The sequence below is a fragment of the Protopterus annectens genome, chromosome 3.part0 (assembly GCF_019279795.1).
Source record: "Protopterus annectens isolate FY-2018-M chromosome 3.part0, PAN1.0, whole genome shotgun sequence".
NCBI lineage: Eukaryota > Metazoa > Chordata > Ceratodontiformes > Protopteridae > Protopterus > Protopterus annectens.
The window spans coordinates 628,712,242-628,726,101 of record NC_056731.1 but is presented as its reverse complement, the minus strand read 5'-3'; the positions used below and the strand labels follow the sequence as shown (position 1 = coordinate 628,726,101).

The window sequence follows — 13,860 nt, the reverse complement described above, 5'->3', positions numbered from 1 at the left end:
TGTCACTGAACTAAACATGTTTCCCATATCTATCCATGATCCTAGACTCTCTATTAGGAAAATGGCTAGAAGAGGAAGTCTCAGATATTTCCTTTATTGGTGTTTTTTATATCCGAAAGCTTTGTCGTTTTTTAATAAATTTTATTTGGCTTGACTGTGTGGAGAGATTATTTCCTTTTTGCTGTTGCTTTGGTGTTTCTCTCTCCACCTTATCGCTTGTTCCACATTTTTACTGTTTTACTGTTTGTAATTCACAGTACATCATGGGATAGGGGCTTGGCCTCGAGCTACTGGAAGACCTCGAGCTTTGCATACGGCTGTGCCGGAGCCTATGGATCGGCTCCGAACCCATCAGTCAAGAATGAATGGCGACATTGAACAACTTCACATTCTGAGGTTATTCCATTCAAAGGGGAAGAGAAAGTTCCCTTTAGGGCTTTTCTACAGCAGTCTTCTTATGCCTGGTTCTACTATTGGGCCATTTTGCTTGTGACTGGATAACGTGCTTTCTCCTCTCGTACCAAAAGAAAAAAACACAGAGACTGGGAACAGAACTGATGACTGATACTGTGGGGACATAAGAAGGGACATTTTCTCTGAGTCAGGTGACCAAGCACCACTCATGGGAGCTAACCTACAACAGCAACCTTTATGGATTGTGTTTGGAGTGCACCAGCAAGCTATTCATTGCAAAATTAATTTGTGCCTGGACATTTTTGAAAATCCACTCTGACCCCAACAAGTTCACCATTCATGTCTGATTGTTGCCATGATGACTGCAATTATTTTTGTTCTACTACATTTCCTGATTCCTGCTGAATCTGTAAGTACTGCTCAATTTCTGAACAGAAGCATAAAACAATTGATAAAATCTAGTCAGAAATCAGCAAGTTGGCATGCAAATTTCAATATATTTATGCCACTTTGAATATATATACTAAATCTCTAAATATTAGTAACTGCTGGGTATGTGCCCACATACCTACTGGCTGTGATGGAGGTGTCCCATTGTTTCCAGTACCTGTAAATGAAGTTAATATGGGGACAGCTTTTTCATCAGTGCCACTAGGTAAAAATGCTTTGTGGCATAATGTCACTTTGTGTAATAAAATTGCTGCACTTAGACTTTCAATGACTGTCAAGGGTTATACTTGCTATCTGAAAAAAGGGACTATGGAAGATAGACTGAGCAAATATAATATTACCTGAAGAATGTATAGTGGATGTGCAGTAAAAGGTATGATCATGCGGAAAGACTTTTATTTTGTGGCATTTTAGCATATCCCTGGCTGCCAGCAAACTGGTCGAGGTGTTGTTATAATGGGAGAGCTCTTCCAGCCATTCAACGTGTAGATGCCCTGCCCAGTGGTAAAAATCATAATATATGAGATACTGTAACAAATCTGATTGGAAAGGTTGATGTTTCATGGATTTATCATCATGATTTAAAACAAGCAACTTTTAAAAGACTTTCTCATATGGACCTTGGTGATGATGTTTTTCTGGGGCTGGTACATTACATGGTTATTGGACTTTAAAATCAGTTTGGGAGCTGAGAAAGCTCTCTAAGATATTAGAAGTGTTGAGCAATGCAACTTTTGAAACTTAATTTGATTACTTTAGAGCTGAGTGCCATGCATGCAGTAGTATTCCAAAATCGGATGGCACTTGATTTTGTACTTACGTCAAAGGGAGGTACATGCAGGCTCATGCACGAGGATTGCTGTTCATTTATTCCCAGTAATGAACCCGCAATATGTAGTCATTTGGAAGTCATCCAAAAGTGGCTGAATTGTCATATACCAAAGAAGTGAATAGTTTACAATGATCTTGGCTAACCAATTTGTTTTCTGGATGGGGAAACAATTTGTTAAAATTGATTATGTGTATTGCTATTCTTATTATAATTATGTTTTTGCTTTTACTTTTATGTAAAGCTTTAATAACCAAACTCATTGCATCTCAATGAAACCCATTTTTACAAAATTTGCATGTTAGTGATTTTGAAAAAGTGTCATTTGCGTATTGTGTCAATGAAAGTGAAATACCAAGTAAAATGCAGAGTTAGTTTTTGAAGGTTTTGGAAAATGTATGACAATATATTTAAAGTGTAAAAATGTTTTACAATATGAGTCTGATGTTCTCACAGAATTAAATGGGGGATTGCAAGGTGTTAAAATTAAATTGCATGTGTTCTAGAAGGTTAGTGTATGTGTTGCAACAGCATATAAGGAAACATGGAAAAGTACAGAACTTTCATTTCCTGAGCCAGACGTAGCATTCTTTCTAAAGCACATGGTAGAAAGAAATTTATTCCATACTAAGCTAGAAATGTAAGTAAGAAGTTGCAGATCCATTTTTACTAAACTTGACATATTTCTATTAGACATTTAGTAATGGTCCGATGAATAAACTGTATTAGTTAGCATTTTTCCATTGGATGATAGCAGTGGTATGACTGATAAAGTTTACTACTTTGTTAAAGTTTTCCTATAAAAGATTATGAATTCTTTTGTTCAGGGGGACATGACTTCTTGGGTACTGTCTCCCACCCATATGTGTTATTTCTTTTAATAAATTATATTTAGGATCATAGGAGGTTACTAGGCTAAGGGCCCTGGAGCCCTTACAAGCCTAGCCAAAAGTTTATCCCCAAAAAGAAACCTCAATCATCACCTGTTGCCCCCATTAATGAGGGACACAGGTGGAACCCCTTGTGACAAATTTGTGGTTTCTCATCCAGTCATCAAAGTAGCATTTGAAGAGGGTTAGAGAGGTGCTCTGTTTGACTTGTATGGGAAGTCTATATAATTTACGAATGACTAAAGTTTATTTTATTATGGTTGAACCTTAACACTACTTACAAGCACAGTTTTGCTCTGGCTTCCAGCTCACTTGCAGGCCTTCCCTTTGACATGCTCGGGCATAAGCAAGGTAGGACTCACAGTAGCAATTCTTGTGCAGAGGACACTCGCACATATCTGTCAAACAGGACCTGTAAAATACACAACAGAGAAGAACATTAGAAATATATATCATTTACAGGGCTGTCAGCTTTCAGAATAAGGTAACAGAAACAGAAAGGTAAAAGCTGATTCTTTGCTGAATAATATTTTGAACCAGTCATACATTAAAGAAAACAAAGGTAAGGCAGGTGTTAAACTAAACATACTTATTTCTATTATAAACCAATCAAATTACCTTCTGTTAAGTAATTGAACCTATACACTTTCAAAATGTTACAACTGACAATAAATGAATGACAATTAAATTTATGTAGTAATACAGAATACAGTAGGCCTTACCAATCAGTACCACTGATGTTTGGCACTGACCAGACACTACAACAAAACTCACTAAAACAAATATTTTACTATATTATTTTGATCAACTCAGCAGATACCTGTTCTTATCATCATCTGACTCTAAACATAAAAAAGCAAGAGATAACTGGAAACAGCAAAATTCTTCAAAGCTGAAACAACATTCTGAAGAAATGCAAAACCAAAATGCACTGTGTGGAATACGGACAGGTCATCTGAGCAATCCCAGAATACTAGGCTGTAAAGTAAAAGGGACCAAATGGGCCAATAGTAAAGCACTTCTACTGCGATGTCAGCATGGGCCAATAGCAAATGACTTCCACTATGATATCAGCATAGGCCAGTAGTAAATTACTTCCACTATGATGTTTAATCAATCAGGCATTAAGTGCAATAGAGGAAAGTACAGGAAAACCTCCCAGCACTCTCTTTGCAATGACCTCTTTGAGATGTAGTGCCAATGTAAAGCATGTCTTTGCTCATATAGTATACTCTGTCAAGAGATAAGGAACACTGTTCATTCTGTTATGCCCCTACCTGACAGCAGGATGTTGGCTAGATAGATTCTGCCAAGGATGGAAAAATTACATCTACAACCCAGAAAGAGATATGTCCCTGATAAGTCACATAGATGAATTGCTTTTAGGCAAGTATGCATTGACATGCCCAAGATATCAAAATGCCAGTATTATTACTTAATAATACATTTTAATTGGAAGCAAGTTCTCTTTAACCCTTTTAGCTACAAAATGGCAGTTACAGCCAAAGGAAAATGGTACCTAAATCATAAGCATTATTTTAGAAAATCTGGGAAAATTACAAAAAATAGACTATCCCCAGTCAGCCTCACAACAAATGCCATGGGTCAGATTGCAATTGGTATCATTTTCATATTTTAACTCCCTTACAGTCTATTCTGTCTAGAAATAAGGTTCCTATTCCTTCATTGCAGTCTGGTTTTGCATTCATTCACTATGAAGAAATGTGTGTTTCTTATTACTGTACTGTAGATCAGCAACTTGCAGAAATGATACTGGATAAGTGTGGTAAATTAAGGAGCCCAGTCTAGAACTATAAATCCAGCAATTTCAAGTAAAGCATGTATACATAAAGAACACAAGAAACAAGAAGTATCATCATATAAACAAGGTAATTAAGCTGTAACATGACTAATATAATTAAGTCTTAACAGTAGATGAATAATGAAAATCACATCTGTTATCAATAAAATAAAATAATTGAATAAAAAAAGTGATTTATATTCCCTCTAACAGAAGTTTGGTGCAGACTGTTGGAGATACACAGAACTTGTTTAATATATATTTTATAAATACTAAAAGTAAAAGCATTTTTACTCTGTGTCAAGAAAAAATACTTTATATGTACTGAAAAACTAAAGTAACTTAAGCTGGTGTTTATGTCTAAAGAACTGGATAAAAAGCTCTAAAATCTTGTTTTTTATGCACTGAGGAAATACACTTTTCAACCATTCAGCAAGTCCAGTGGACAATAAAGAATATTTATTACACAAAAGCAGGCTAGATGTTCAAAAAACATGCACAAGCTAATATGGATAATGTTTACATATTCAGACTTTATGACCTTTCCTACCCAAAATCTTTGGAAGACTGGGTTCAGATAATTGATCTTTCGGATAACTGATGTTCGGATAATCAACTCTCTACTGTAATTTTACTGAAAGTCATCAATAAATAATCCTTAGAGTAACTGGAACAATAACATCCTGTGTCTAATACAGTTTAAGAAATAGTGAAGGTACCGATACCTTAATTAAACTTACACACTGTACCTTATAAAGGCGTATAACAGTGATTATGGATGTTATGAAGGTGTCAGAAATTTTACACTATTTCCATCTACTTAGCAAATTAGTTATCCTAGGGCTAGTAAGCAAATGGTTGATTCTGCATATACCTAGATGACAGCCACATTTAAAGTGAACATGCTTCCTGAGGGTTATGAACTTATCAATGATGTGCCATGGAGAGTAGTACTGGGATTCCTTTCAGTGGCTCCTGCATTTAGTAAAATAAAGTAGTTGTGTTTGAGATGTGCATCTGCTGCAATGTGCACATTATTCTGTTCTGATCTGTACCACACTTCCTCCTTACCACTTGGTATAGATAGTCCATTATTGGTAGCTTCTGTCACTTGAAAGATGATTTGCCGTGAAAAAATTCAACCTCAGCACTTCTATAATCAGTGCAGTTCCTTTTCATGGAACAACTGGTGGGGACAGGTCATACACACACACACACACACACACACACACACACACACACACACACACACACACACACACAGACACACACACACACACACACACACACACACACACACACACACACACACACACACACACACACACACACACCTTTGTCGATGGTTGTGAGGTCTGAAGAGGAAGTTTGCTTCATGTTTTCGGTACCTGGCATGTCTGACAACATTTTTTTAATGAATAACAAACAATTCCAATATGTTTTTCACTGAAGAAAGCTTTTAGATTTAAAAAATGATTTATTGAATTTCTTTTTCTAATCATATATGCAGGATTTTTTTGTAACTGGAGTCAAATTTTGAAGTGAATTTAAAAAATAAAAATGGTTCCAGAACACTTTCTAATCAGAATGTGTTTAAATAAAATTATCTGTAAGAAGTTTAATGTGTATGCTACTTGCTCATCAGAAACCATTGTGAAAGCTTAATTTTCTTCTTTGAGTTTATCCATCACTTAGCTTCCTTTTTGTCTCTCTGCCAGTACCCAGAAAGTACGATAGTCATTCATACATTCTGTTTATTCCTCCATCTTCTGTACTTTTTGATAATAGTCATCATTCTTAAATTCTGACTTTGGTGTCTCCAGTTCACTTGGAGACAGGAGAATAGTCATGTAATCTTTCCTCAGGAACACTTTTAAACTAGCAGGTTTCTGCTGCTTCTTTTATGAGAATGTAGTATGCCATTTCTTCTTGTTTTTGAAATCCTGTACTGTACTTCCTAGATGTTTCATTTTTTTACTGGTAGGTGATGCTTCAGCCATGGACCCTTAACCTTTTCACTTAATGTAGCGGTCAGTTCATAGCTTTATAAGCTGTGGACTAAAATGATGAGTGCATCTTTTGCCCATTTTATTATTCATTGAGTATTACTAATGAGCTCCACGGACTCTATGCCTAGATAACCGAACAGAGTAACAGAGTCTGCAAGTTGGCCCCTCCACTTCATTCAGATGAAATTGCTCAGATAGTGAGGTAAGCAGGAAACTACTTCCATCGATGTGCTTTTCTGAATGTCTGGAAGTTTTCAATAATAGCTGAATCTTCCCTTTACATGAAGTTAATTCATCTGATTATTTACATGCTAATTGTCATCCTTAGTCAATTGCCCAATACAGTAGAGAGTCGATTATCCAAACTAATTGGGACCAAGGGTAGCTCAGATAATCAAGATTGCCCTGCTGAGCTTGTCAGCTATCACATTAGTTCTCCCTGGAATATGCATTGCAACTAGAAAGCATTGGGAAGATATCACCCACTGCCAAACACATACAGCCTCTCGACATAGGAGGTAGGATCTGGCTCCCCCTTGTTTGTTTATATACCATACCACTGACATATTGTATGATTGGATTGCTATTGTCCCTAGAGGAAGAGAGAGGTGAAGTGCTTGCAATGCTAGTAGCACTGCTCTCATCTCTATAACACTGATATGCAAGTGAGCCTCATGTTCTTGCTATGTGGCTTGGACTGTTCTTCCTAGATAATGCCCCCCCCCCAATCTGGGAGGCATCCGTGGTCACAGTGGCAAAGGGTTGGTGAGGAATGAATGGTCTCCCTATTGTTACTTGATTGGACTGGATCCACAAATGAAGGTCCCATTTGCAAAATTCCATTATTAGAATGGGGTGAGACAGAGGCAGTTGCTGACGAGACCACTGGGAAAAGAGTAACCATTGTAGAGTTCTCATATGTAGTCTGGCTAACAGAACTAAAGTTATAGTAGAGGCCATGGTTCCCAAAAGTTTGAGCACTGTCTTTGCTTTGACCTTGTGTTGGGGAAGCAGGCTGTATATTTGTTGTCTTAGATTTTGCACTCTGTCTGACAGAAGGCGTGCCATCATTGCGACTGTGTCTATTTCTGTGCCTATAAAAGTCACATATTGCGAGGGTGACAAGACAGACCTTTCCCAATTTATAGTGATGCCTAGCTGAGTGCAGACTTGGATGGTTGAATCCCTGGCTTGCAGAAGTAGGTGCCTGGTGATGGCAGTTAGGAGCCAGTCATCCAGGTACAGAAACACTTGGAATCCAATACGTCTCAAGTGAGCCATTACTACTGCCATGCATTTGGCAAACACCCTGGGGGCTTTGGTGAGACCAAAGGGCAGAGCATGAAATTGGTAATGACTGGTTCCCAGCTGGAAGCGTAAATGACTTCTTGATGCTCTGTCCATTTTTATGTGGTTGTACTTATCTTGGAGGTTTGTGGAGCACATCCAATTGTCTTTCCCTAACAGAGGGAGTATAGACTGCAGTGTTACCATTCAGAACTTGGACTTCTTCACTGATTTGTTTAACTTGCTGAGATCCAAGATGGGCCTCCGTTCGTTTTGGCACTAAAAAGAATCTGGAGTAAGTTCCAAATCCTATCTGATCTGCAGGGATGATTTGGATGACTCTCTTTTGAAGCAACTTTTGGACTTCTATAGTTGCTTGATCCCTGTGATTGGGTGGAACATCTGGGATTTTCTTGGTAAGATGAGGTGGAAAAGAGAAGGGTATGGAGTAGACTCTGGAAATTATTCTTTGTACCCACTTGTCTTGTGTGATGTTGTGCCAGGCTTCTGGGTACAAAGATAAGAAACCCCTGACTGGCTCTAGAGAAGCACAGCCGGGCCTCTCTTCAGGAGCGCTGATAGGGACATCCACGAAAAGAATCGCGCTCACCCTGGTTTTGCAGACCCCCCTGCCTCAAGGGCGACGTCTACCACTATCTCCTCCTTCTCTGCCTCTGGAGAAGGAATTACCTTGTGCATCTGGGAAAAATCTCTGAGATTTCTTGAACCACATTTTTCCCCCTCTCTGACTTTTAGGGTATTGTCTAGAAGGGACGGAAAAATGTACTCCCATGGCAGAGAGAGTCTTCCCTTCCTGCTCGCATCTGGTGAGTGTGTCTTTTACCTTTGGTTCAAACAGGGAGGAACTGTCAAAGGGGGAGTTGGTAAATATAGATTTGAAGGGTTCCACAAAGTTACATAAGCGCATCCAGGAGTGTCTCCTAAGGGAAACTCCTGAACCCGCTGCCCTGCTCACTCCATCTGCTGCGTAAGATATCAGTCTCATGAAGGACTTAACAATAGAGTTTAAGGTGGACAACTGAGCAGTAACCTTCTCAGGGACTCCTTCATTTAAAGTACCTTGGATAGTATCTCCTACCTCTTTTAGGAGATCTCTTTGAAGCCTAGTAAAATGGGTGAGGTAATTCAGCAATCTGAGTGTAAAAGCCACTGAAGAAAAAATACGCTTCCCATATCTGCCCATTGTTCAAGACTCTTTGTTCGGTGGATGGACAGATGAAGAAGTCTCTGCTAGTTCCTTCTTTGTGGCTGCTGCCACCATCATGGCATCTACAGGCACGCCTTTGGTCAGAAACTCTTTTTTTCCTAGGAGCTGAAAGGAATTTATTTGGCCTTCTGGGGACTGGTTCCATGGTTCAGAAGTTTCCCACACCTTTTGACTCACCAAATCTAACAGCTCACCAAAAGGTGGAGACACCCAAGAAGCTGAAGGTTGAGACCCGAAAGTCTTCAGGTACACTGACTCCACATCAGAAGGGGTGATGGTGGGCCAGCCACCTCTCTGTTTCAGGATATCTACGAAGGAGATATCATCAGAGGACGACCTAGGGGACCCTTCTCACACCTCGAGGTCAGTGTCAGAGGTGATGGCCTCATCAGGGGAGTCTACATGCTTCCTCTTGCAAGTTTTCTTCTGAGGAGGCTCCTCAGAAGGATATTCTGGGGAGGTCTCAGAAGACTGGGGGCCACCCAAGGGAGGCTCCTGAGGCTGCGAGTCTCTCCTGTCATGAGTGAGGATGGTGCTGAGACAGAGGTCGGAGCTTGAGGGGGAAGAACATCAGTACCCTTGTGTAGAACTGAAGATCGAGACAGCACACTCCTCATCATCTCGAAGGCAGATCCACCCAGCTCCGAGGACACCACTGGTTCTGAAGAAGTGGAAGTAGCTCCCGGCTCTGAAGCAATCGGCTCTGAGACAGATGTAGGATCCGAGCTCAGCCGAGCCGACACACTGAGAGGTAGGCTCAGAACCGAAGACGTTTGGGTCCGAGCATCCCCATCGGGGCTGACTGGTGAGCTTCGGCTCCTAGACACCAGAGATGGCACCAAGGGTGTCGGAGCAGAACTTGGCCCTGAGAAATCCACTTGCAGTGCTGGAACCAATGGTTCCACAACAAATGGCACTGATAGATCTGGCTCCGAAAGACTGGTATGGCTCAGAGGAGGAACAGAAGCAGGAAATACGGCCTTAGATGGCTCCGGAACTGATTGGGTCAGAGTCGACAACAAATTTGCTAGTGCCAATGACTTCAAAAGTCTAAGCACCAACCTCTCGACATCCTCCTCAGAAAGACTCCTGGAGGATCTGGAAGACAAGGTAGAGGATTGAGATCTCTGCAAAATTGGAGATCTGAGAGTCGGGGATACCAGTAATAAGTCTTTTGACTGGCTCTGATGTATGGATCCAGCTATAGGCTCTGAAAAACTTGGGGCCAAAACTGGAAGGTCTATATCAATAACCTCAACTGGCTCTGAAAGCAGAAGAGCCGAAGAGGTAGAAGGTTTGTCAATTTTGGCAACTTTCTCTGGAGGTCCTGATTTAGCATTTGGTGTAGGAGACTGTCTTTTCACTGACTTAACCTTCTCTTTTTTAGAAGAGGGAGACCTGGAGTGAGAAGAGGAAGAACTAGCTAAATCCTCCTCAAAAGAAGGTTTAAGGAGACCTTTCAAAATCAGTTTGTTCTTCCTTTCCTGGAGAACCCGGGAACTAAAAGAATAGCAAAAAGTACATGTCTCCTGTAGATGTATGGCTCCCAAATGATAAACGCAAATACTATACCCATCAGTCAGGGACATTTTTTGTGAACATTTAGGCATTTCTTGAAACCCAAAGGTTTATGGTCTTTAGTTTCCTTAGACATAACTATATCAACAACAATCACAGACTATAAATGTAGAAAGATAATGAGAAAAGAGGACAAGGTCCTCTAACTTAAACAGGCCTAGCCCTGCTCAATAAACAACACACAAGGGAGAAAGACAACAAAGGACTAAGTCCTCTAACTTAAAAGGGCCTAGCCCTGCTGAAGAAACAACACACAAGGGAGAAAGGCAATAGAGGCCTAGGTCCTCTAACTTAAACGGGCCTAGCCCTGAACAGAGGGGTAGGTGAGATAGAGAATAAACAAGCAAAAGAAAAAGGCTAGAGTAGGTCCTAACTAAAAAACAGACATATGCCTAAGAAAAAATTAGCAATACTAGCACAATAGAAATGAAGGGATACCACTAAGGAAGGCCTGTGGAAGTGAAGGCCAACAATTAGCAACAACAATTTGCAATAAAACTTCAAAAACACGCTAACTACTCGCAAGTTAACAACAGTAAGCTATTAATACTAAACTAATTATCAAAGTCATAAAAGGTCACTATAAATATTTGAAGAAAAAATATTCCAACTTAGCAACAGCCCAGAAAGAGAACACCTCTGAACTCGTAGAGCGGCAAATGAGATCTGGGGATTGCTACTAGTGCATTATGGGATATCTACCTTGCCACGAGCTAACTTAGACACTTCGAGCTTCATATGTAAGAATGAAGGCGAGATAGGACTACAGAACTTCATTAGACAAGGCTGGTAATAAAATACTGTGTAATCAATCTACAGTACGATATTGTGTGTGCATGCATTAATTTAATAGTGACATGTTAATTTATTGGCATACTGGTCTTATATGTTCCTGGATCCGTTCCCATGCATTTAGCACATCAGGCAAGAAGCACCCTTCAGCACCCATTCTTCCCATAGCAGATATGGGTTTGGGTTGCTAGCCTGAGGGCCAGCACCAATCTACCTACTGCAAATCTTTAGAATGTGAGAGGAAACAGGAGCACCCAGAGGAATCCCACACAAAGGACATGCTGACTCCATACAGAAGGTAGCCCAGCCAAGAATTGAACCAGAGAACCTCTTGCTGTGAGGCAACAGTGCTAACTGCTACACCACTGTGCTGTCCAGTCTTATATGTTACTGGCTTTAAAATGTCATGTTATGCTTTCTGATTCTTTTCTGAGAAAGGTACTAATAGGTGCATGGACTGATCATGAAAACTCTTAACAAAATGAATACATACAACCATATGTGTGCACATCTATTGATTCAGATTCAGACTACCAGTATGGTTTGCTAGTTAAAGTCTACTAAATAGTTTCTTCATTTTCAGAAAACAAATGAATGGCTAAAATGTCTTAATAAGCACAACCATTTTATTTTTTGTCATGTACTTGCGAACTAGGTAGGTCCACTAGACACAAACAGTTTTTCTCAAGAAAATCTAGGAGCATTGGACTTGTTAATTCATTTGCTCAAAGTCAAAGAGTATCTAAGTAGAAACTGAAGGATTCAACAATTATCTTACAACCTGATAGTGATTAGCAGTTCATACCACACTCTACCGTATGCTAATTCAGCATACCATAACAGGCTAAACTGTTTTCAGAACTGTTTTGTTGCAGGCTTTATAGATATGCAATTATGGTATTATATATGTAAAGCAATATTCATCAACATACCAAGAACAGTCAGCAATATTATCAGCTGATTAAAATACAGGAGAAATTCGTCAGGAATGAAGTACAAGCACTGATCATAGTACTAACTGGTTGAAATGTTTTGACTTCTGCAGCAGAAAGTCTAAACTTCATATAGCATGCTTGTTTTATGGTTAGCATACTGATGTAGTGATTACCAGGCATAATTCAGCCTTTTTTGTTACTATAATATGTTGATTCTGATGGGAACAGGTTAGAAACAATGTGTATGGAATTTTAGCATAAAAAATAAGAAAAAACAATTCTCTATCATGAGAGATTCTACATAATGTTTTACACTGACAAAACTGTAGAATGGCAAAAGTTCCTACTCCTTTTAAGCAATGAGATTTGCATCTCTTTCCACATCATCTGTTTCAGTTTATACCAACTGAAGTTCCCTGACACATTTGCATCTTTATGACCAGATGTGTACATGCCTAGCCAGAGATGCCTAAAAGCCAAATCAAAAAAATGAATGACATTAAAAAATGCCACAGCAGACCTCTCACCATTTTACTTCAAACTCTACTGGCTATTTACATCCAAATTTTTCTATCAAGATATTAGAAACAACATTAAATTAATGCAAGCATATATTTTGACACAATAAATACTTGATTTACATTTACTGTTTCTTTCACCTTTTCAAGAAATGAAAGTTTATGAAAAATATGTATGTTACTAGGTGAGGGTAAAATTGACAGAAATAATAAATATTCGGTATTGTTTACAGGGGGGGGGGGCAGTAAGCTATCCATACAATGGCTTCAATAAAGGAGTTACTTATCTTCTTTTATATACATATCAGATATACCAAATTCAGCAACTTAATTCTATATTTCAGAAGTTTAAATCCATATGAATGATAGATTCAGGACATCCCACAGATGCTGTCCTCCTATTCAGCAGGATGCTGGCTTTGGAAGAGATAGCCTTTGCTGAAAATCATTTTTAACATGTCAGCATGGTCATAATCAAGGGGAAAATTTCATCCTGTCAGGTACTGCAATTCTCTGGACTCCCACGCAGTAATGATCTCAGTCATGTCAGATCATGTCATGTCGTTTGAATGTGAGGGTCTAAAAAGCTGTGCAAAGGCTTTCTATTTGTACATAACTGCCACGTAGAACATTGGCAGTTACTTAAGGCAGAGTTTTACACAGGACAGGCTGATGGTTGGAAATCTGAGTTATGTATTAATATGTGAGGCTAATGCAATTCAAAGTGACTTACTCAACGACACAAGCCTGAAAGTGATGCAGAGAACTTAAAATTAAAAACTTTAAAATTGTTACAGGTCTTAAACTTTAGTAAGAATATAGCATATCCAAAGTAATTCATTATATAGTAATCCATGTAATGACAGAATAAATGCTGTACGATATATGTAGAATAAAAATAATATGACAGTATTTTATTGCCTCATTACTTAGTAGTTACCTCCACTGTGGTGACCTCAGCTGCCTTGTCAATAAAATCAAAGATTAAGTTGGGCAAGAAGTGACTAGAAAATTGTTCTTTGACCTTTATTTTATTATTCTTTGAATTGTTTTGGAACAGTAGTGTAGCAAGGGTGGGATGAGAGGGGCAACCACCTCAGGCGCTAACTTGTCTGGGACACAATTCATG

General features: G+C 39.1%; 1 protein-coding gene across 1 annotated transcript in view; it reads right to left on the bottom strand.

Moving 5' to 3' along the window:
- Window positions 1-13,860, bottom strand: part of BMPER (BMP binding endothelial regulator) — a 1,202,087-nt gene that overhangs the window by 51,367 nt on the left and 1,136,860 nt on the right. Inside the window, exon 14 of the mRNA XM_044065026.1 lies at window positions 2,865-2,995. Coding sequence (XP_043920961.1) covers window positions 2,865-2,995 — 131 coding nt within the window. The remainder of the gene's footprint in view (window positions 1-2,864; window positions 2,996-13,860) is intronic.